This window comes from Balaenoptera ricei, chromosome 12, assembly GCF_028023285.1.
Source record: "Balaenoptera ricei isolate mBalRic1 chromosome 12, mBalRic1.hap2, whole genome shotgun sequence".
NCBI lineage: Eukaryota > Metazoa > Chordata > Mammalia > Artiodactyla > Balaenopteridae > Balaenoptera > Balaenoptera ricei.
Genome location: NC_082650.1, coordinates 48,959,824 through 48,981,561, shown reverse-complemented (window position 1 = coordinate 48,981,561; position 21,738 = coordinate 48,959,824). Strand labels below are relative to the sequence as shown.

The window sequence follows — 21,738 nt, the reverse complement described above, 5'->3', positions numbered from 1 at the left end:
GTTTCTCTCCATAGATAGAGACTGTCCTTGGGGGCCGGCGCATGTCTTTCTGGATGGCCACCATGTCTCCAGTATTGAGCCCAGTGCCTCATGCATAGAAGGCACTAGATAAGGGGGTGCTGAATGAATGAGTGACTGGACACTGATTAGCCCGTCCGGCCTTCCCTTCCAGGCTGAACAACCTCGGTTCCTTATGGGGCTTATTATCAGTTCCCTGCTCTCTGGCGAGTCCTCGCCTTGTCCTCAGTGACCAATGTCACTGTCTATCACCATCTGGGTGCGCTTTTAAGTGTTTGACAACTGTCAACTACAGTAGAAAAGCATCTGTCACACACTAATGAAACTTAAAAACACCTGGAAACACCCTGATTTTAGTGCCAGATGAAGTGTGTTCAGAACCCCTTTGGGTCTGAGTGAACCTGTCTGAGGTGGCGGGAATCCTGGACTTGGCTCTCTGAGGGGCCTGGGGCTGCAGCTGGGTGGTTAGAGCCGCAGAAAGACAAGGTGGCCAGAGGCCTTGGAGCATTCACAGCAAAAGAAAGCGGAAAATCCTTTTTTTTTTTAACAGACTGGGATGGAAGCAGGTGACTGGATAGCAATCGTTCAACCTCACCGGTCTTTAGAGTAAGGTTAACAACCACCCATGTTTTAAGTAAGAGAAAGGAGAGAGTTGTGGATTTATTCAGTTATCAAAGTTTGTCCACAAGACAACAAAAGACCCCACCCCTGCTGGACTGGTTTTGTTCTCTCTCTTCCTACTGTTAAGTATTTCTGGAGTTTCCTATGTGCCTGGCATGGTCCTTAGTGCCGGGGCTACCATAGTGAATGCAACCTCCTGCTCTCAGGGGGCCTGCAGGCTAGCTTGGGAAGGAGATAAAACAAACGAATGGCCATTATATATGTCAGACAGCGACAAGTGCTATAAAGAAGAAGAAAATGGGCTACAAGCACAGATTCTGTGGGTTCTTCAGGTCACACTAAGGACTCCGGATCCCACCTGGGTGTGGTGGGGAGCCACTGGGGCCTGTGAGTATCCTCTACCTCACCCTCTCCTTGTCTTTAAAACATGGAAATAACACGTTATTACCTAGAGAATGATCTGTGATGAGCCAGAATGTGAAAAGCATTTTGACTTTTCAAAACTCTTGAAAAGCATCATGACATTTCAAGGCCTGTGGGTGTCTATTAGCAATTAGGTAGATCAGCGGTCCCCAACCTTTTCGGCACCAGGGACCAGTTTTGTGGAAGACAATTGTTCCACGGACTGGGGTGGTGGTGGGGTGTTGGTCCAGGAAGTAATGTGAGAGATGGGGAGGAGCAGATGAACCTTCGCTCGCTCGCCTGCCACTCACCTCTTGTGCAGTCCGGTTCCTAACAGGCTGCAGACTGATACCGGTCCGGGGGTTGGGGACCCCTGGGGTAGATGATGTGTCTATTGTCACTTCTGTCATCATGTTTATTTAACTTGTGGCTCTAGTCACATTTGTGCTATTTTAGCACACTTTTCACATTTGGGTAATACAAATCATCTCAGAAACAAAGGAGTGAAACTTAGCATACTCCAACACTTTGTAAAGCTCAAACATTTCTACGAGACATGAATGATCTTTTCTGAGTTTATTCTTCCCTGATGCTCTTCCTTTCCTTCTAGGCATTTCTCTTGTCTCTGCTGTAGGCTTTTCCTCAGTCTCCCTCTCTCTAATTCCAAGTGTGTTAGAGGCCTAAGTGCTGTAGACCCTTCTCTCTGCTGATTCCCCGGGGGAACATGCCCTCTCTCATGACTAACCCTGCCCGGCATCTCTGTGTGAACTGGGCGGGAAACACTGGACAGACTCTGTCTTTCATCTGAAGTCTTGGTTCTCAATTTGCAAACGTCAAAGGGACAAAGCCTCTAGGATGTCCCGCCTTTATCTCAAAGGTGGCAACTACAAATCTAAATTTATTTTTCATTAAATCATTTCACTATGAATAAGACAGTTTGTTATAAAAGAAATTCTTGTAGGTGGAAAATTTTACTAGATGACTGACAAAGTTGATTCTCACTTTAATATTCTAGGATGCAAATGGAGTTCCTTTCTACCAGCCCTTTTCTGGGGGTCAGATTCCTACTCTGCCAGGCTTCAAGGTGAAAAACCTGAAAGCCGGTTGGGACTTCTCCCTCTCCTTAAACCCCAATATCCAATCCATCACCAAGGCCTCTTGTTTCCCTCTTTGACAAGTCTCTCAAACTTCCCCTTTCCTGTTTAAGTTCTCTGCCAAAACCTGATTTGGGTCCTCGTCCCTCTGGTCCTCGAGCCATGGTGCCCTGCTTTCAGCTCATTGTCTTTCCAATTAATCCTTTTAAACCTCAGCTTCCTAACGTCCACACCTGCCTCCCTGGCAACCATACAGCGTTCCCTACTGCATTAAGTCAAAATCCCCCACCCAGTTTTCTAGGACCCATGTATCTTTTCAACTTTGGTTCTTGCTGCCCCAAACACACAGTTACTCTGGCCTAGTTTGATTTCCCGTAACCTGTACCCTGCACTCAGCATAACCATGAACTTGCCTCTTCTACATTAACATACCCTAAATGTCATCTCTCCTTCTGCCTGCTCAGCTCAAGTCCCACCTCCCTCATCAAGTCACCTGTGACTACTCCAGCCTTCATCGTTCTCACCAGTGCTCTTGGGAATCAGCGCTATAAACAACAGTTTAATGCTTGACAATAGTAGCTCCCACAATAGCTAAACATATATTGAGGGCTTGCTAAGTGTCAAGCGTCATGCTAAGTGCTTTACACATACGAGGCAGATACCAATAATGGTCCTGTTCTACAGATGAGAAAACTGAACAGAGGTAAAACGATATGCCAGAGGATGCATGTAAATGGTGGAACTGGGATTTGAGCCAAGGGAGTCTGGCTCCAGACCCCAAACACTCAACCACTACTGCCACGCCCATGTTTCCAACACGTCTCTCTACTAGGTATTTCGTCTTTCCTTAAATAGAATGTAAATCCTTTGAGGTTGGAGACCATGTTTTATACTGATCTTCTCCACAGTACCGTGCCTAAGGCTGGTTAAACAGCCACTGCTCAATAAATGTTTTAATTGGCTAAAGGGTCAACCTAGCAATTTATTCAACACTGAAGGCCACAGAGATTCTCTTCCTTTACACAAATTTAATCAAACGGAACAAAGAGGAGAGTGACACGTTGCAGCTGTGGAACAAATAATTATTTTCACCCTTAGAGTTACAGGAAGCAAATCCTCCTCACCACACTCCAGGACAGTCTGACTGAAGGCTCTTGGTTTTTAAGTGAAAACAGGATGACCAGCTAAATTCATTAGGTCAGGACGGCTCATCCCAACCCCCAGGTCCCAATCAAGTTAATGAAGGTCCTTTATCCCCAGGGGCCAGGCAATCTGCTTTCTTCTGCCTTAAACAGAAACAGTTCTCACTTGATTCAGTTACTGACAGTACTTTATGCATCTTGGTGCATTAAGGCGATGGCAGTAGCATTTCAAATGCTCAAATGAAGGCTGCAGAGACTTGCACTCTCCGGTCCGCCTCCTGGGCTACGCGTGTGGAAGTCAGCCAGGAAACGGGGAGCGAATATTCTTTGAGACAATGCAAAGACGTCAAATTGTGGGCTGGGCTGGTCATTTGTGGAAGGCCAGGGCAGTCATCTAGGAAAGGGGCTCCAGAGTCAGGCAGACCTGGGTGTGCACACTGGCTTTGTTGGGTGACCATTTAAAAGCCCCCTCAGTCTCAGTCTCCTTGTCTGTAAACTGGGGATGATGACAACCTCATGAGGTTGTGATGAGAATTATAAATAATTTAGAGGGCTCGGCACAGCACCTGGCACCTCATTATACCTAAATAAATGCCACCTATTATTTTACTTGGATCTTAATGCAAAGGCACTGAGTTGCATCAGGCCAGCCAAAGCTCTCCAAACTTCAAGGGAGGGAAGGAGGATGAAGAAAACCCAATACACTCAGCAACCAATCACTGAGAACTTACTCAGCATCCAGCGAGTCCCCAGCACAGTGGGAGTCACCTCCTGCCCTAGGACATTCCAGGCAGCTGTGGGACAGAGCTCACAGGCAAACCCAACAGAAAGCTAAATTGTGGTGCTGGCTTTAGGAACAAGACGGCTCAGGAGAGAGGGGAAGAGGAAGTACCCAGGGATCGGGGGCTTGGGTAGAGGCGGCCACATGAGAATGCTGCAATGTGACCCTCGGTTCTTCCTGGGGCTCCAGGAAGGGGCCAGGAGAGGCCTGGGTGGGGGTGGGGGGCAGGCGGTGGGTAACTCACATCACCGGCTCTTACTGGAGAGCTGGACTGTCAAGCCTTTTTTTTCTCTCTCTCTCTCTCTTTTTTTTTTCATGGTGACCAGGCCAATTCCACAGCCCTGAAAATATCCCCTATGGCTAAAACCTGGGCCAAGGTGGAGAAGGCAAAGCCAATGGAGAGTAAAAGCAGCCAAACCCTCCCTACAGAGAATGCAAGTGGTGCCCTAATAGCATTTGCAAGGAGGAAAGGCATTAATATCAACAACAGACACTCTTTTTCTGAACCAAAGATCCACCCAGAACCCTCTTTAGTTACGAAGCTTCAAACTCTGCAAATTATTACATCCAGTATTAAATAATGTGAAGTACTTCAACTTTAAAGTTACCCTGGAGAATAAAAGAAACCATGAACCATTCCAATAACAGGAAGCTGATTATATTGGTGGGGGGCGGGGGGAAAGGAGGGGTAACAAGGCAGGACTAGGGCAGGATATCCTGTGAAGGAGGTAAAGCTGATCTGACCTGGAACTTTGTGGTTATTCAAACAAAACAATGATTTCAAACCCAATAAAACCTGGCAAAGCAAAACTCAGAATTTTCACATGAGGCCAAAGGAATGACTTTGGAATTTCCCAAACATGTCTGGAGTAATACAACTGTGTGTTTTCCAGTTATTCCTGGTGACACATTCTGTTGCAATTTCTACTTTAGGTTCATAAGGTTTTAGCACCATGTTTAAAAAAAAAATAAACGAAAAGTAAATGGTACAATGGATTGAGATGATATTCCATCGGAAATGCATAACGGCGAGCGGGCAGCCTGAGAAGGAAGGAGGTGGGGAGCAGGGCGGAGTGCTCTCCCCACTGGGGATGTGGGTGGAGGAGGACCAAGTTCGGCTAAGGAAGACAGGAACCCAGGACCAGAGGCAGGGCCTCAACACGCTGCAAACACGAGGGTTGATTAGTCAGGCGTGGATCCCAAGTCTAGTGTGGCTGAATTCACGGAAGGAATATTCAGGCTGAGAGGGATGAGCCAAGTCCCAAGGGGAGCCCCAAATCGAGGACCAGACAGGAGGAAGGAGTAGATGGTCCATCAGCGGGCATTAATAGCCTAATCAGGACAACTAGAGGACAGAGGGGAGCAAACCCAGCACCCGGGAGAATGGGGGATGAGGCTGGAGGCAAGGCACTGGTCCTGGAGTCCTGCAGTTGAGGAAGGACAGGCAGGCAGGTAAACTGTGGAGGGGCAGAAGTGCCTTACATGGAGGAGAACAGAAAGCAGGCTGTGACATTTCTTCTACAAATCTATGGGGGAGCCAGAAGGTGAGGGGAGGAGCTCGGGCTGCTTGCCTTTCCCCATCACCCTCCTCCCAATGGTGACCAATGACAACCCAGGATAACTCTCACTTGCAACACAAAAGTAAAGAATGAAATAAATTAGCATCTCCTGAAATCATGGGTGTTTGGTCCCTGTGCTCTCAGGAAGGAGATCTAAGACTCATCAGGAAGACTTTGCCTGGGACTTCCCTGGCGGTCCAGTGGTTAAGACTCTGTGCTTCCACTGCAGGGGGCACGGGTTCGATCCCTGGTTGGGGAACTAAGATCCCGCATGCTGCGCAGTATGGCCAAAAAGAAAAACGAAAAAAAAAAAAAGACTTTGTCTGAAGTGCCAACTGTGTGTGTATGTGGCGGGGGGGGGGGGGGGTACTTGTGGAAGTGGCTATCTTGGGTGGAGCTGAGGAAAGGAGGAGCCCTGCTTGCTGTTCTAGAACACCAAAGTGCTGAATAATTCCAATTATCCTTCAGCAAAAGCAGAACAAAAACTCTGATTCATAGCCTGAGTATGACAGACACCACATTTGTGATCTTTTATCCAGAACAAAAGGTAAGAAAGCTGCATGTAGGGCTCTGGAACCATCTGTATGCTGCTGTTCAGGGTGGTGAGAATTCAGAGCTAAGTAAAAAATGGATGTCTGGGGTTTAGCTCAACACAGAAATCACCTCAAGAATCCAGTCACCCCCGGTAGGGGCACCGGACCTGGGTCAGTCTGACATCATGTCACAAAGTCTGCTAGGCATCAAGGAAAAGCACTGGGGTTGGAGATACTGCTTGGGAACAGCTGGTGGCCATACTGAGGGTCTGGTTGGGAGTCATGAAGAAATGGAAGGAAGAGACGATGTACAGAAGACAATAACCACCTTGGGCTGCTTTTCCACACCACTCCCCCGGCCCCCGGCCCGTGCCTTGGGGGAGACCAGCCCCATGCTGCTGTGTGCTCTCCTTGAAAACATGGGACAGTTTTCACTCGCACTGTCTGTCCCTGATTATCAGGATGATGCAAATGCAGGAGTTCCTTCTGCCAGCAAAGCAAGACAAGGAAGCCAAGTGACATTTTTGATGTTTGCTGGCAGTATGTAGCTCCTATTTACACACTTTAAAATCACAGAGGGTGACCATCTGCTTCCTTCTTGATGATTACTAAGAAACATGGGTGCACAGACCAAGGACTTGCTCTGACCGTTCAGAAACAACTGCCAAATTGCTTTGCTCAAGGCAGCACAAAGGAGAGAGAGACCCACACGGAATACAAAACGTGACCGCCCAGTTCAGAGAAACGGGAAAGGTATTCAGACAAGCGGGCTCTCAGTGACCAGGGCTTACAGCAGGCCCATCTGTCCCCCACCCCCCGGCCCCCGGGAGCAGAGTCAGGGGGCAGCCGGACTATGCGCATGGAAGGAATGAGTCCACCTCCTCCCTGCAAACAGTTTTAATTTGAAATGAAAGAGTGGGGGAGGAAGGGGTGAATTTTCTTTTCCTTTTAGTCTTTGGCTTCCACATGTCCCTTCTCCGAGGATAACACGGTCTGCACCACCCACGTGCCTCTCCCCAGCAGTGTGACCCGCTCCCCCTGCGCTTAACCTGGCCCCGGGGCTCCGCTGTGACCGCGCACGTAAACAAAGCATCCCTCTCGGAAAAGCCGGTGGAAGCCCGGGTGCGCGGTGGAATACAAATGAAGGCCCTCTCTGCCTGTGACGGCAGTGCACCAAACTCGGGATCTGGGAGGCTTGATTGGAACCAGGCTCAGCTCAGGCACGCAGCCCTCAGCTCAGCAGGAAGGAGGGCTGGGACCTGGCCGAGGGCAGGGCGTTCTGCGGGGGAGCCCCGGGCTCTCAGCAGACACCCCCGTGACCAGCAGCCCTGACCGTGGCACGGGCGGCGGCGTGGTCAGTTCAAACAGACGAGCTTCCTGCTCAGAGCTTAAAACAATGGCTGCCCTGGAAAGGGGTCTGCTTTTCGTCAAAGGATGATTTGCTTCTCTAGCATGGGAAGAATTAGATTAAATTCAATAATTAAAAGGGTTTCTTCCCCTCCTCCCCTGACATTTGCTGTTCAGGTCACAGCACACTGTGTGGGAACTGCAGTGCTGTTGTTGACAGAGAACAAGAAACGCATGTGCCGACGGGGGCAGAGGGAGGGCATCTCATGGCGAGATCAGCCTTGATCTGCCACCGGATTACAGGGGCCTCAGAAGAGGCTGATTAATAATTCTGCAGGAGCCCTTGAGCTGGAAAGCTGGCGTTCTGAGTCTGATAATCCCCAGTCATTGCAATACAAAGGAAGGACAGGAATTGAATTCACAGTTCTGAATTGTGAAATTCAAAATTTGAAAGAAACAGGGATCCACTTCTTCCTGACTGTGTTTCTCAACCTAGGTGCCTGCTTGTTTGTGTTAAATGGCTACTGTGCTTTTTGAATCCAAAATCTGATTATATTTAATTAGTACAGGCATCTGGGATTTCTAATACACAAAGAGTTATTAAAGTAACAAATCTTTCTAAAATATGTTCTCCATGAAAGAATGTGTTAATTTATGCAGTAACAATTTTTTAACATGAAATAATTAACATGAAAACCGCAACAATTATGAATTCTTTGCAGTCAAATTTATACGTGAATTTCCTCCAGATAATAATCTATTCAACTTAAACCCTCAATACTGGGAGCATTTGAACAGATATGTTTTTCTTCTATTTAATACACAAACCTAAACCTACAGCAAGTTTTATACAAAGTCCTAAATGCCCCTGTTTTTACATACATTCCAAAGATCAAATCGCCTTGACATTTGCTTTCTCAACAATGATCCTGTCGTTAACTTAGACCTTAAAACAAACAAACAAAAAACCCTAAATACAGAGCAACTCTAAGTTCCTGTCTTTGTGATGATTCAAATCAGGAGAGGAAAGGGTTAAATAGGCAGGTCTTCCATGTGGGAGACCCTATGGAGGGGGTCAGGAAAGACCAAGAGGGGTGTGTGTGCGCGTGCGTGCGTGTGTGTGTGTGTGTGTGTGTGTGTAGAGAGACAGAGAGACAGAGAGGAGGGAGAGAAGGAGAGAAGGAGAGAAGGAAGGAAGGAAGGAAGGAAGGAGGGAGGGAGGGAGCAAGCACGCAGTACTATCACTCCACTGGATCAACAATAGTGATGTTACTATTGGTACCTCTACTAACTAAAATTATACAACTATCAGCTCAGCATCTGCCTTGTGCTAAGTGCTTTATGTATATTCTCAGGGAAGTATACAACAGTTCTCTGATGAAGATAACTATTATTATCCCTGTTTTCAGAGGAGGAAATAAAGGCTTAGAGAGGTTAAGTAACTCGTCCAAAGCCTCACAGCTAATTAGCAGTGATGCTAATGTTCACATCAAGATAATTTGATTTCATGGGTCATGCTCTTAACCAATCCAGTCCCTGCCATCTCTGGAAGGGGGTGGTACGTTCGCACGTGCATGTGTGTGTGCGCGTGCAGACGCATGCACAACCATCAGTGACACTGCTGAGAATGCCCATCGGATGCTCAGAGTTGACAGGATTAAACACAACAGTGGCAAGGAGGCAGGGACAGTTCTCAACAGAGAAGGCAAATCTGCTGGAGAAGATGGTGAGTAGACCACCGGCTCCCAGCTGTGTGGTCAGAGGGGCCCTTGGGCATGTAGGTAATACGAAATGGTGACTGCCCAGATAAATAGAATTGGCTGTAAAATAATGAAATAATATATTTTTTCTCTTACAAGATTGATTTTTCTTTACTGATTACTAATAGTTTTTTCCTTAAAAATCTTTTTTAGGTAAGAAAATAAAGACCCCTTTCAAGGAAAATTTACATCAAACACAAAAAGTTCAGGTTATAAGAATGGTTTTTATATTTCACAACCCTCCAACAACTTTTATAGAGAGCCCATTTAATTCTCACACTAATTATGTGAGGTTATTATTTTTATTACCTCCATTTTACAGATGCTAAAAAATGAGGCTCAAAAAGGTTAAGTGATTTGCCTGGGGACACACCAACCTTGTAAGTGAGAGCTAGTTCAGACTCGGGCTTCCTGACTGCCAACCGCAGCTTCCTCAGCCTCATCAGGCTGCCTTAGCAGCCTACAGGGAAGTACACCACCAGTAAACAACACAGTGACTGTGTATTCTATCTTTAAAGATACGGCCACAAAACCTGCTGGGTGGCATAGGCCTGTCCTAAGACCAACAATTCCACTGCAGGGAATATACCCAGGAGATAGGAGGACATGACCGCCACCACGGCAGCTAAATTCATAAAGACCCTCAGTTAGAAATACCAGTAGAATGGATACACGGATCTATTTGTACAATGGAATACTACTCAGCAATGAAAAGGAAAGAACTACTGTTACATGCAGCAACATGGATAAATCTCACTGACCTGATGAGAAAGAAACTAGACACAAAAGAGTAATACTGTATGATTTGTTTATATGAAGTTCAGTTACAGGAAAAAGGAATCTCTGGTGATAGAGGTAAAATAGTGGCTATACCCCTTGGAGTGGTGACTGGCTGAAGGGGATGAGGAGGTCCTTAGGGGGCTGGCAGTGTCTGTATCTTCATCTGTGGGTGGTTTCAGGGGCACATACGTATGTAAAAGTTCACTGAGTTGTACACTTCAGACTTATTCATTTTATTGTATGTATATTATGGCTCAATAAAAAAAAAAAACAAGTGTCCACGAAAGCAAGCCATTCTGATACATAAGCCAGGTCTATCTGAGCTTGTTATGCTTAAATCAACATTAGTCAGCACGGAGCCTCCTGAAAACTCATGAAGAAAGTGTGTCAAGAATTCTCCCACGGTCTGTGTGAGCTCTGGAGGAACTGATGGCTGGAGGGGTTGTGATTGGACCTCAGGGGAGGGTGCAGGCGGCTTGGGGGTGAGAGGCCACGGTCAGCTAAGGGGTGGTGGTGCCATGGTGGGGAGGGCTGGGAGGTGAGGCCCCATGGCAGTGGGAGCAGGTGAAGGCACCCCGACTGACCTCTCTGGGCTTGGGCACCAAGCTTGGACATACTGCCCCAACCACCTCAAGCTCAACAAATCCCAAGCCAAACTCACCCTTGTTCTTTGAAAATAAGACCTTCTTCCCAACTCACTCATTCCTGTTGTTGGCAACTTCATCCTTGTGATTACACGCATGTGACCACCAGGGAATTACCTTTGATCCCTCTCTCCCTTTCCAGAATGGTGTTTGAGCCTTTTCACGTGTCTACAGCCCATTTTCGCATCTGTTTATCCCCCAAGAACTTAGTCTTGTCCAGGATATGATAACGAGAGTCCTTTTTGTTTACCAGTCGCTACGTGCTGGGCACTGCGCTAAAAAATTTACATGTGCTGTTTCACTTAATCTTTGCAAAAATTAAAGCACAAAGCAGGTAAAGTATATTTCCACTTTACAGATAAGCAAGCTGAGGTGTGGAAACGTTAAGTAACTTGCCCAAGGCCCCAGAGCTGGTGGATGGCAGGGCTGGGTTTCAAATCTGGTTCTACTCCAGGCTTGCTGCCTGCCCCCGTGCAGTCTTTGGCTTCTTTCTATCAGCAGCTCCTAGCAATGCCCTTTCACTTTGAAAGGTGCTCAAATAATTAATTTTGCCATTGCTCAGAGATCCTGATTGGACAGAACATAACAAGAGTTTGTGACTACAGAAGATCTAGCTGCTGTCACTGGGGGACACGCAGAGATAACAGAGAATGAGCGATACCAAATGATTTCTAGCGACCTCCAGAATGCTGTCGGCTGAGGACCACCCTCCCAGGTTTTGGGTCTGGTCTTGACCTTCTCCCCGACAGTCCAGTGGGGCAGAGAGGAGGAAAGGAACAGAGGAGGGGCAGTTTAACCCAGGTCCCAATTCCAGCTCTGCTGGTGCCCGGGGAAATGCCAGCTCATCCACTCGGGGCGGGGGGCGACAGACATTTCCATGCGCCTTAGATGGGAACCTCACAACTGTGCTGAGAAACAATGGTCACCCACAGTCCTAAAATACCTGTGATTGGCACACGCTTTTGAACAATGCCCACACTTCCATAATCAAGATGCGGCCTGGCTGTGGCCTGTGGGGAACATAAAACCTGATGTGCAAATATCTTCAGGCACGTGGAGCAGCTGTCTGGAGGAGCTGACTAATCCGCTGCAGAAACTTCAGCATGAAGCACGCGTGCCATCTGCAGAGCACACAGGCAGATACACACCAGGCCCTTCCTGCCTCGTAAAGTGGCCCGGGCAGGGCAGACCCTCGGGAGGCATTTTGTAAACAGCTGGGCTGTCTCAGAGCTGGCAAATGAAGGTCTTCCAACTCCCTCACACATGCACTTTAGAAGGTGCCCCTTAAAACCTCTTCCATAAAATAAAGGGGAAAAGGAGCTTATGACTAACCTTCTCAATTTTTATTTTCTGTTCTTTTAATCACTGTCTTGATGAGAGACAGTCAGCAAAGCTGAAGAGGGCAGATGTGATAGGGCCAGCCATACCTGGATTCAAATCCTGCCTCTGCCATTTTACTAGCTGTGTGACTTTGTACACGTTACTTAACCCCTCTGAGCCTGTTTCTATCTTTCCCGCTCCACTTCTCACATTTGCCCGCTCGGGCCTGGCACTGGGTAGGTATCCTATAAACGCCCCTGCTCCTTCTTTTTCCTCCGTTGCAGCATTTCTTTTATTCTCCTTGAAAATCCCGGGGCCCCAGTCTTTGTTTGCTTCCCCCCCGGTTCAGTTCTCCAGTTCATTTACTTCTACTTACTTATCTCCTTCCAGTGTTTGGCATGGATGGGAAGATACTTGTAAAAGGGAAGAGAGAAGAAAAAAGAATTTTAGGAGGGAAGGGTGGAGGATTCTATTTGGAAATTAAGGGTGTGAAGCTGACCCTTTGAAGGGCATCAGGACGGCATCTGGGAAGGTGATGGTGGAGGTGAGGAAGCCACCAGAAAGGCAGTCAGGACAGCTCTCCAGGGAGGAAGGCAGGGTGGCCAGGGCTGAGGGTGGCCACGCGGGCCCTGCCTCACAGCAGCAGCACACTGTGAGGGGACAGCATCGAGGGGCTCCTGACATGCCTGCCCCCGGACTCCAATCACCCAGGGCCACAGCCAGGGGCATCTCACCCCGTGAACTAAATACCCAGCCCCGTCAACAGCATCCCTGCCAGCGTGCTCGGGCTTCTGGCCCTGCAACCTTCTCAGTTATTGATGGTTCAAGGCTGTTAACAACAAATTCTAGAGAGTCCAGGGCCCAGGAGAAGGGGAGAAACAAATCCTGAACCGCTCCCTCCAGCCGCAGAATTCCACTCACACATGGAACGATGCTGACACGACCCACTCCATTCCCACCCCTTCCTAAATCAAAGATTCATGTCTCGCAACCTTCACCTGCTCTCCTCTCCTTCCGGGTCCGTGAGCTGGGATCTCACAGGTTTGCCTCAGGGTAAACTCTCTCATTTAGGCCCAGGTCTCAGACCCGGGGGCACTTCAGACCCTCTTAGCTCATCTTGACTCAAGATCACATCCACATTCCTCTTTGGACTGTGGAGCCAATCAAAGCTGCCTGTGTGCCTTTGATTAGTGATATGGCACACCATCTGGCCCTGCGCTGGTGTGTGTGTGTGTGTGTGTGTGTGTGTGTGTTGCTTGTTGTGTGGGCATTTGGCTCCAGGACAAGAACTGCCACGTGCTGGGGAAATTCAAATAGCCGAGCTGTCTGACCGACCTGTAATTTAGCCTTTGGACAGCATCTGTGAGAGGCAAGGTCTTAGTTTAGCGTTTTTCCTCATCACTTGAGACTGCTGAGAAGGATAAAAGGAGGGAAGAATTGGCATGAAATGAAAGAATTGAAAAAGAAGGAAAGAAAGAAGAAGAATGGCAGAGGTGGCCATGATAACCTCTAGCAGAAAGCACTGCCCTGTAATCCACTCCGGTCACTGCTCAGCCTTGCTCGGAATGACTAGGCTTTGGTTAAAGACAATAACAGTGAAGGTGACCCCTTTTCGTCAGACACGAGCATTATCTTTTCCATGAGGAGCCTACATTGACTGCAAACTGCACACTTAGTTCCACACATTTATCCTTTGACCACTACGTGAGGTTCCAGGAAGAAAGGAAATAACGCCGGGAATTCCCTCCCCGGTATCTAGTGCTCTAGAAGCATCTGAAAAGCTGTCCCACTGGAGTGGCTGCTGGTTTGAGATGTATTTTATGTAGAGGTTAATTCCTATAAATCTTTGGAGGGGGCAGGATGGAGGGGATGATTAAAGGAGGTGGAGCTTCTCCAGGGGCTGAGTTATTCTCTTCTGTCGGCCCTCTACATCCCCTTTCTACTCGTCTTCTCCCTGCTCTGGACCCATCAGGACTCGTCAATGGGCTCCTTTGACCGCTGGCTCTAGTGGGGCTTGGCAGAAGATCTGGAGGAGGGCTGAAAAGTGAGCTCAGCCACGCACCCCCCAGATCCGCCCCAGCTGCCCGTCTCCACCCGAGGGGGCCTCTCTGCACAGCTGCTCGTTCTTAGTTCTGATGCGGTTACCAGCTCTGGGATGCCGCATCACGCCCTGTCGGTTTTCCTAAACCCTGCCCAGGCCATTGTAAATAACTCCTTTACTAAATTCTCCAATGAGCGTGCCTTCTGTTTCTGGCTGAGACTCTGATGGAGTGTTGGGCTACTACTCGACTGCTCTCTTGGCCTTCCGCAGCCCTCTCCTCCCAAGGCAAAGTGTCCCGAGCCTGGGTGCAGGGAGGAGGGCGGCACGAGCCAGGAGGACATCAGCAGACGCTCACGCACCAAAAAGCAACATCTCGTTCACGCACTGAACCCACCACAGTCTCCCACCTGCAGAGCTGTCAGATTCCCGCCAGATCAAGAAGGAAGAACCCAGCCAAAGAACGACAGTCCAAACATTTTCTGGAGGAAGGAAGAGAAGGAGGGAGGAAGGGCTGGGTGGGATGTGATCACGAGCCTTCCTCATTCAAGTGCCCACCTTGTCTTGCTGTGTACTCATTGTCCTCGATCAACCTGGCCAATCCGAAGTCGGCGATCTTGCAAATTAGTCCATTCCCCACGAGAATGTTTGCTGACCGCAAGTCTCTGTGGATATAATTCATGCGCTCGATATACGCCATTCCCGCAGCAACCTATGGAAACCGAGGAACACACGTTACATGTGGCTCCATGTACTCACACGTCAGTAAATCTAAGGCAGGAATCAAGGTACCACAGGGCCTACCTGTGCTGCCATGTCCACAAGGTTTGGTAACTTCAGAGCTCTTCCTTCTCCATCTTTTAAGAAATCGAGTAAACTTCCTATGAACAAAACATAAAACCATTCCGATTTCCTTTGAAAGATAAAAATTCCCGACGAAGGGCTGTATTTGGTTTTCTTATTAGAAGTAACGAGGTAATTAAATGAAATAGTGCTATCGAGAAAAAAAAAAAGGTTTACACAAAAAAAAAACAGGGCAGAAGAAAATCTATGCATTGGAAGGCGGCAGTTTTACCTTTTAAAAATAAACTATGGTGGGACTTCCCTGGTGGGACTTCCCTGGTGGTCCAGTGGGTAAGACTCCGAGCTCCCAATGCAGGGGGCCCGGGTTTGATCCCTGGTAGGGGAACTAGATCCCACATGCATGCCGCAACTAAGAGTCCGCATGCCACAACTAAGAAGTCCTGCAGATCCTGCATGCCGCAACCAAAAACATGCTGCAACGAAGATCCCACGTGCTGCAACTAAGACCTGGTGCAGCCAAAATAAACAAAAATTTTAAATAAATAAATAAATAAATAAATAAAAACAAAGTTGATAACTTTAAAGAAAAAACTATGGTGACTCCATTTCTAGGGACACCAGAAATGGGATTAAAACTAGAAAAAACAGGACTCAATTCCCTTTATGTCATAGGAAGAACATATTGAAAGGCTGCACCACTTCAATCTCATTCCCAATCAGCAACCCCAACAAGAGTGAAGTGGGGAAAAGAGCACCCAGCCAAGTGGTTCCCAAAATGTGGTCCTGGACCAGCAAGAATGGCAACCCCGGGGGAACTAGTTAGAAATGCAAACTCTCAGGTCCCACCCCACATCTACTGAATCAGCAACTTGGGAGTTCTGGCCTAGAAACTTGTATTTTAAGAAGCCCATTAGGTGACTCTGATACAAAGTAAAGTTTAGAATCATTAGCCCAGCTTATTGACAGATTTTAAATCAAGAAAAGAGTATCTGAGGAATACAGGGTGGGGCAGGTAGCTCCCCACATTAGATCATGGCCAATCAGGCCTTAAAAGATATCTGAAACAAAACGGCTGGAGCTTCGGAGCCACTGTGATGACAGAGCCTAAGGAGCTCAGAATGAACACTGGGGCTGAAACAATCACAGGCAGAGGCTGGAGGCTCATGTGATCATTGGTGACTTTTTTCATGCTTTAATCACAAAGTTATTTACCAAATAACCCTGGGTACAAAGGACAAACAATCTTTCAGGGAATAATTCCAAATATATTTTAAAAGAAAGTACGTGGAAAGGAAAAATTACACTGGTGTCCTCTGATGTACAACGAATTGCCTTTTAAGGCTGTTTCTTGTTTGGTTCATCTATTTTTCCAAAACAAAGTGATCTTTGGCCTTATCCCCAACAATATTGCTTTGATTAGAAAGAGAGAAAAAGAATGAGACTAAAATGTGCTCTTTAAAAGCATGTCTTTCTACGTCTGATGTTTAAGAAGGGAGCTGAAAAAAAAAAGATGTTGAAAAGATGGAGACTAAATTTAACCCAGAGATCAGTGTCTGATATTAATTGTTCAGCCCTGCAAAAAATTTAATTTTTAACACAAGCTCTGGCATTCCAAATAACAGCAAACTATTATAGCTCTCTGTATCACCCCTGATACTAAAAATGAATTTCTTTAATTATGGAGAGAAGATGAAACTCCTGACACGTGCAGCATGCAAAAGGTACTGCGCTTCACAAGAATCCGGGGGGCAAATTCAAGGTCATAGACTGTTCTTAAAATGTTTTCATTAGTGAGCACACAATTTGTGCGTCTTGATAAGAATGCTTGATTCATGGAGAAAGGAGGAAAAAAGCAAGCAGGCAGCTCCATTTCCCTCCCCCAAAAAAGCCTGCAGGTCCCCATGAGGGGGAGCCCGAGAGGCCTGGCCTGACCTTTATTCATATACTCGGTGACAATGTAGATGGGCTCCTCGGACACCACCGCATAGAGCTGGACCAGTTTGTCGTGCTTCAACTTCTTCATGATCTGTGCCTCCTCAAGGAACGATTCAGGGGACATTGTGCCGGGTTTAAGAGTCTTTATGGCTACTTTTGTGTTTCCATTCCAGGTACCTGCAGACACCCCACAATATCAAGTCAAACCAAAGATCCTCTTTTGACGGAAAAAAAAGTTGTTTAGTGAGTAGTTATTTGCATAAAGTCGGATTTTAACTTAAAAAAAACTTAACATATTTTTTTTGTTGAACAAAGACAATCAAATGTAAGGACTCTGTCAAGTATTTTCAACAGGAAAAATGTGTTTAGTTATGGCTATATCATGGTTTATAATTTTTAAAAATTTTTTTGTGATTTTGATATATATCACTTTCCTTTACTGGCTGGCTCAGCCATGTGATTACAAATTTGTATCAAAAGCTCTGGATGGATACATCTTTTTTTTTCCTTCCAGTTTTACTGAGATATAACTGACATACAGCACTGTATAGGTTTAAGGTGTAAAGCATAATGATTTGGTTTACGTACATCACGGAGTGATTATCACAATTAAGTTTAGTGAAATCCGTCATCTCATATAGATACAAAATTAAAGAAATAGAAACAATTTTTTTCTTGAGAACTCAGGATTTATTCTCTAAACAATTTTCATATATAACATACAGCAGCATTAATTATATTTATCATGTTGTACGTTAGATCCCTAGTACTTTCTGGACACTTCTTTATAAGGATGAAAGTCTACAGGTTAGAACAGGACTGGCCATCCAAGAGCCATCCCTTAGGCAGTAGAGTGAGCATGGAAGAAATTAGACTAAGTTCTATTTTATGGGGTGTGCCATTTAAAAATACATGGCAACACACTGAGGATGTTTGGAGATTACCTCTAGACTTTTAGTTGTCAGCAATGGATAAGCTGCTTGACTGAGTCCTTGAAAAGCTGAGCTAAGTGTGCTGATAAGCATTGGCAAGAAGCTCTCGGTCCACTTGCCAACACTTCAACCAGTAAAGGAAAATTCCTCACGCTTACTGATGGTCAGCCACAAGAACAGTGACTTCTATCAGACAGACTGGAAAAATTAAACAGCAGCTAAGAGGGAACAGAGATACCTGAACTTCACATGTTTAAAAAAAAATCTAGGAGTTCAGAGGCAGGCCTGGTTTATGACCACCATCATTTACCTCATCTGTAAAATATAGAAATGGAACTGGATTCTCTCTCCAGTCTCTTTCAGCACTAAAATTAAAGAAAAAAAATCTAAATTCTATGTGTATCCATTATTAGTCCTATGACTTTGAATTAAAACTATTTATAAGGGAAACAGAAAAATCTACTAAGATTATATTGTTTTCTATTTGGAAAAGAGGGCTGGTTTGAATTAACTTTATATTTAATATAACTGATTTTAGAACTAAAAGATTCTATAAAGTGGAGCAACTCTTGTTACCCTGTTAAAAACATGATTCATAAAATCACAGCATGCAATCTACAAAAATATAAATTATCAAAGAATAAGTGGTTTAAAGAAGAGTTCATTCAAATCTTACAGAGGACTGACCACTTAAACGTAAATGGGAAATTTGACACCTCGTAAGTGGTCTATGTGAGTGTTTTAGCACCCCCAAAATTTAAATAGAGTGAGATCCTCCTCTCTAATAACAACCTGGTTACTTATACAGCCTTCCATCCTGAACCTGAACTGCCCCAACATGGTGTTTTATGTTCAGTAGGAAACAAAATCCTAATAACATGTGTAATGATTTAAAATTGGTAATTACAAAGTTTGAAAATAAATTTTTGTATATAATTGTATAAATACAATTATAAATTGGGTGGGGATGAGGGAGAGGAAGGCCATATAAATATATTTTACAATATGAGAGTTAAATTCCAGACAGAGATGGACACAATAATGTGGACTCTGAAAACAATTATAATGATAATACTTATTATAATAGCATATGCATACTCACATACACGTGTATATCTGAGTGTGTCTCTCTCTCTCTCTCCCCCTTTCTCTATAGGTAGTACTTACTAGTTGTCAGGTTCTGTTCTAAGTGCTTTAACTGTATTAAATCTTTTAATGCATATCACACCTAGATACCTATACCACACAAATCAACAGGTACCTACCTATATTGCTTTTAATTGACTCTAAGAAAGTAAGAAGCAGGATTCTGTAAGCACCAACATTACCTTACTGACAGATGTTTCAGGGTGTTACAAAAGCAGTGGGGAGGGCCAGTGCAGCTGGCCTGATCAATGACACGACAACTAAATTACGAGAGAAGTACGTGTGTCTACTGAGCAACTGCTATATGCAAGGGACTCTAAACACACTCTCCATGCAATTCTCAAGACAATCCTAAGATGTAGGTATTATTCCAATTTTACAGATGAGGAAACTGAGGTTCAAGGAGATTAAATAAGCCCCTTGCCCATGGTTAATCAGCTAGAAAAGCTTCAAATCCAGGCTACTGAGCAAAAAAAGTCCGTGGTCTTCCCCTGCATTAGCCCAGCTATAGAATCTTACCTTCCCACATCTGAGGAAGAGGAAACACCAGAGTCTTATTGTACTGGTTTCCTGTTCTGTGCGTGCCTTAGTTAACCACATGAAGTAGGATAGAAGGGTATAATCTGGATGGTCTGTGCCCGTCTAGCTATCCAGGTTAAGCATCTTGGTCCCAACGGCTGTATATGTTTTTGTTCAAAACTGTTCTTTGAACTGGCTTTGAGATGCAGCCAAAACAAAATGTGCCCTCTGCCTTACCAAGCCACACTTCAGCGAAACACCCCTGACCCAGCTTCTTCTCCAGAAACAAGGAATCACGTGCAACTTCCCAAGCATCTTTAGCCAATCCAGAAGTTTGTGGGGTACAACTCGATGCAATCACAGTTAAGTTAAAACACAAACCATCAGCTTTCTCTACAGGAAAGGGAATTAATAAAGAAAACACAGTCCTTATAATCCATAATCATGCATGCACTAGGAAAGATGGGAGGTGACGTGCCCTTTAGGGTGACACTGAGTTCCTTCCACAAACATTTGCAGTTGGAAATGAAGGCATTTGGTGCAGGCTAGAATATTCCTTGTACCATTTACTGGTTTATGAATTGAGGCTCATATAGCAGTATCATTTGAGCCATTTTCCAATCTTGACCAGAATTCTGAAATCAAAGTCAAAATTATTAGAGATTCACATTTTCTCCTTGGCCAAAAAGTCTTTATTTTCACCTTCCATCTTTGATGTTTGGGACTTCCCAAACAAGAAAGCTAGTAATAGAGTAATTGAGTCTCAGCATACCCATCCATACTTCCCCAAACTGCCCATTTCCCAGTCTCTTGATCAACTGCAGGGATTCTCGAGGGATTTCCCAGACATCTTTGGTTTTGACAGATAGATCGGTAAGCCTTGGCATCCCTTTGTGACAAGGAACTACTAGGCGGCAGCAGAGGCCTGCGGCTCTCTCTGATGGGGCAGGGACAGCAGCAGGAGGGGAAAAGAAAAGCAAACACGTGAAACAACACTTAGAGGTGCACAAACCCAGCCAGCACACAGCGTTACTCAAAACAGTGCTATGTCAGCAGAGAACTATACACGTCTCGGAAGATTAGACACCACAAGCTGAAACATGTTCGTTGGAGGTAGAATAGAGGACGTTTTATATTTGGATGACTGCATACCCCCGGGTCTAATATAGTCTATATATATATACAGATACAGACCGCTTTGGTTTCTGTGCTCACTGAATAAGAAAAGTGTTTTCAGCCCAGTGTGCTAATAACATGCCTTCCGGAACTCTGCAAATACCTCTGCTGATTTCAAAAGGCACATCTGGACCACAGAATGTCAGCACAACTGTCTTTTGCCCCCGTCTAATATCTAGGGTTTGGGGATTCTCTTTGCTATGAATATACTTAAAATTGTAACTTCAGTACAGGATTCTTGTACAGAACATTACACTGTTATAAACTAGTAAGGCTGAAGATTATACCTGGCAAGGGAAAAAAGAGGTCATATTTCTCTAGTGATTTCCTTGGCAGTTTGAACTGACTCTATTCTACCAGTCAGATACTCTTGCTTTTTTGATTATTTTCCCTTAAAAAAATCTTTATAACAGTCTCCGATGTATAATTTAGGAGTCTGGTTTGAAAGGAGAAAGAATGGAAACTAAAATTTGCAGAAACTCAAGGATGCGAGAGAACTCTATTTCCTATGAAAAAGAGGAAGGGAAAAAGTCATTATCACTTATAGGTTATTTGGAAGATTTTTTCCCTTTTCGTCTCTCTGTCTTTAAAGAAAAAGCCTTTTAGAACCTAGCAGTGGTAAGGGAAAATTGTCTAAATGCCCAGTTAAACATCAGTCAGGTGAGAAAGGTGACAATGGATAAGGAATCAGGGCAGTAACAAAAGCTGCAGAGTGCCTGGCTTGAGGCGGACAGAGCACCACCAGCCGTACCCCACCAGAGGCCCCTCAAATCCAGGGAAATAAAATGTAGTGTTGCGGCCTTTTCTCCAGGAACCAGCTGCAAGTTCCTTTCTTTTTTGATAGAATCAGGTTCTGAGACATTTAGGCAGGAAATTATTTATGTGTCAATATTTCAAAGGCATTTTATTGTGTGAGGGAGAGAAAGAGGGAGGAGGAAAAGCCAATATAAAAACAAATCCGTCTCGAGATGGATTTTTTTTTGAGATTAAAAAATGTCTATTGCTCTTCATATCCCTTCTCTCCTTCCAGTTTTATGATGTTATTAAGGTGCCCTTTCCAACACAATATTTTCAAATGACCCAAACCCCGGGGATCCAGCTGATGTTTGGCTGTAATGAAATATATTTAGGCATTTGAAAAATCCTTACAACATGCAGGCATTTTCAATATATCACTTACGCGCAGG

The 21,738-nt window shown here is 45.3% G+C and overlaps 1 protein-coding gene across 3 annotated transcripts in view; it reads right to left on the bottom strand.

Moving 5' to 3' along the window:
* Positions 1-21,738, bottom strand: part of FYN (FYN proto-oncogene, Src family tyrosine kinase) — a 207,837-nt gene that overhangs the window by 15,919 nt on the left and 170,180 nt on the right. For 2 of the 3 annotated variants that reach the window (XM_059941394.1, XM_059941395.1), the window contains 4 exons: positions 20,148-20,312; positions 16,776-16,955; positions 14,844-14,920; positions 14,598-14,751 (listed from right to left, as the gene is read on the bottom strand). In XM_059941394.1, the coding sequence (XP_059797377.1) occupies positions 14,598-14,751; positions 14,844-14,920; positions 16,776-16,955; positions 20,148-20,312 (576 nt within the window). Of the gene's footprint in view, positions 1-14,597; positions 14,752-14,843; positions 14,921-16,775; positions 16,956-19,612; positions 19,769-20,147; positions 20,313-21,738 lie in introns of all 3 variants that reach the window. The other variant, XM_059941396.1, reaches the window with a different exon arrangement.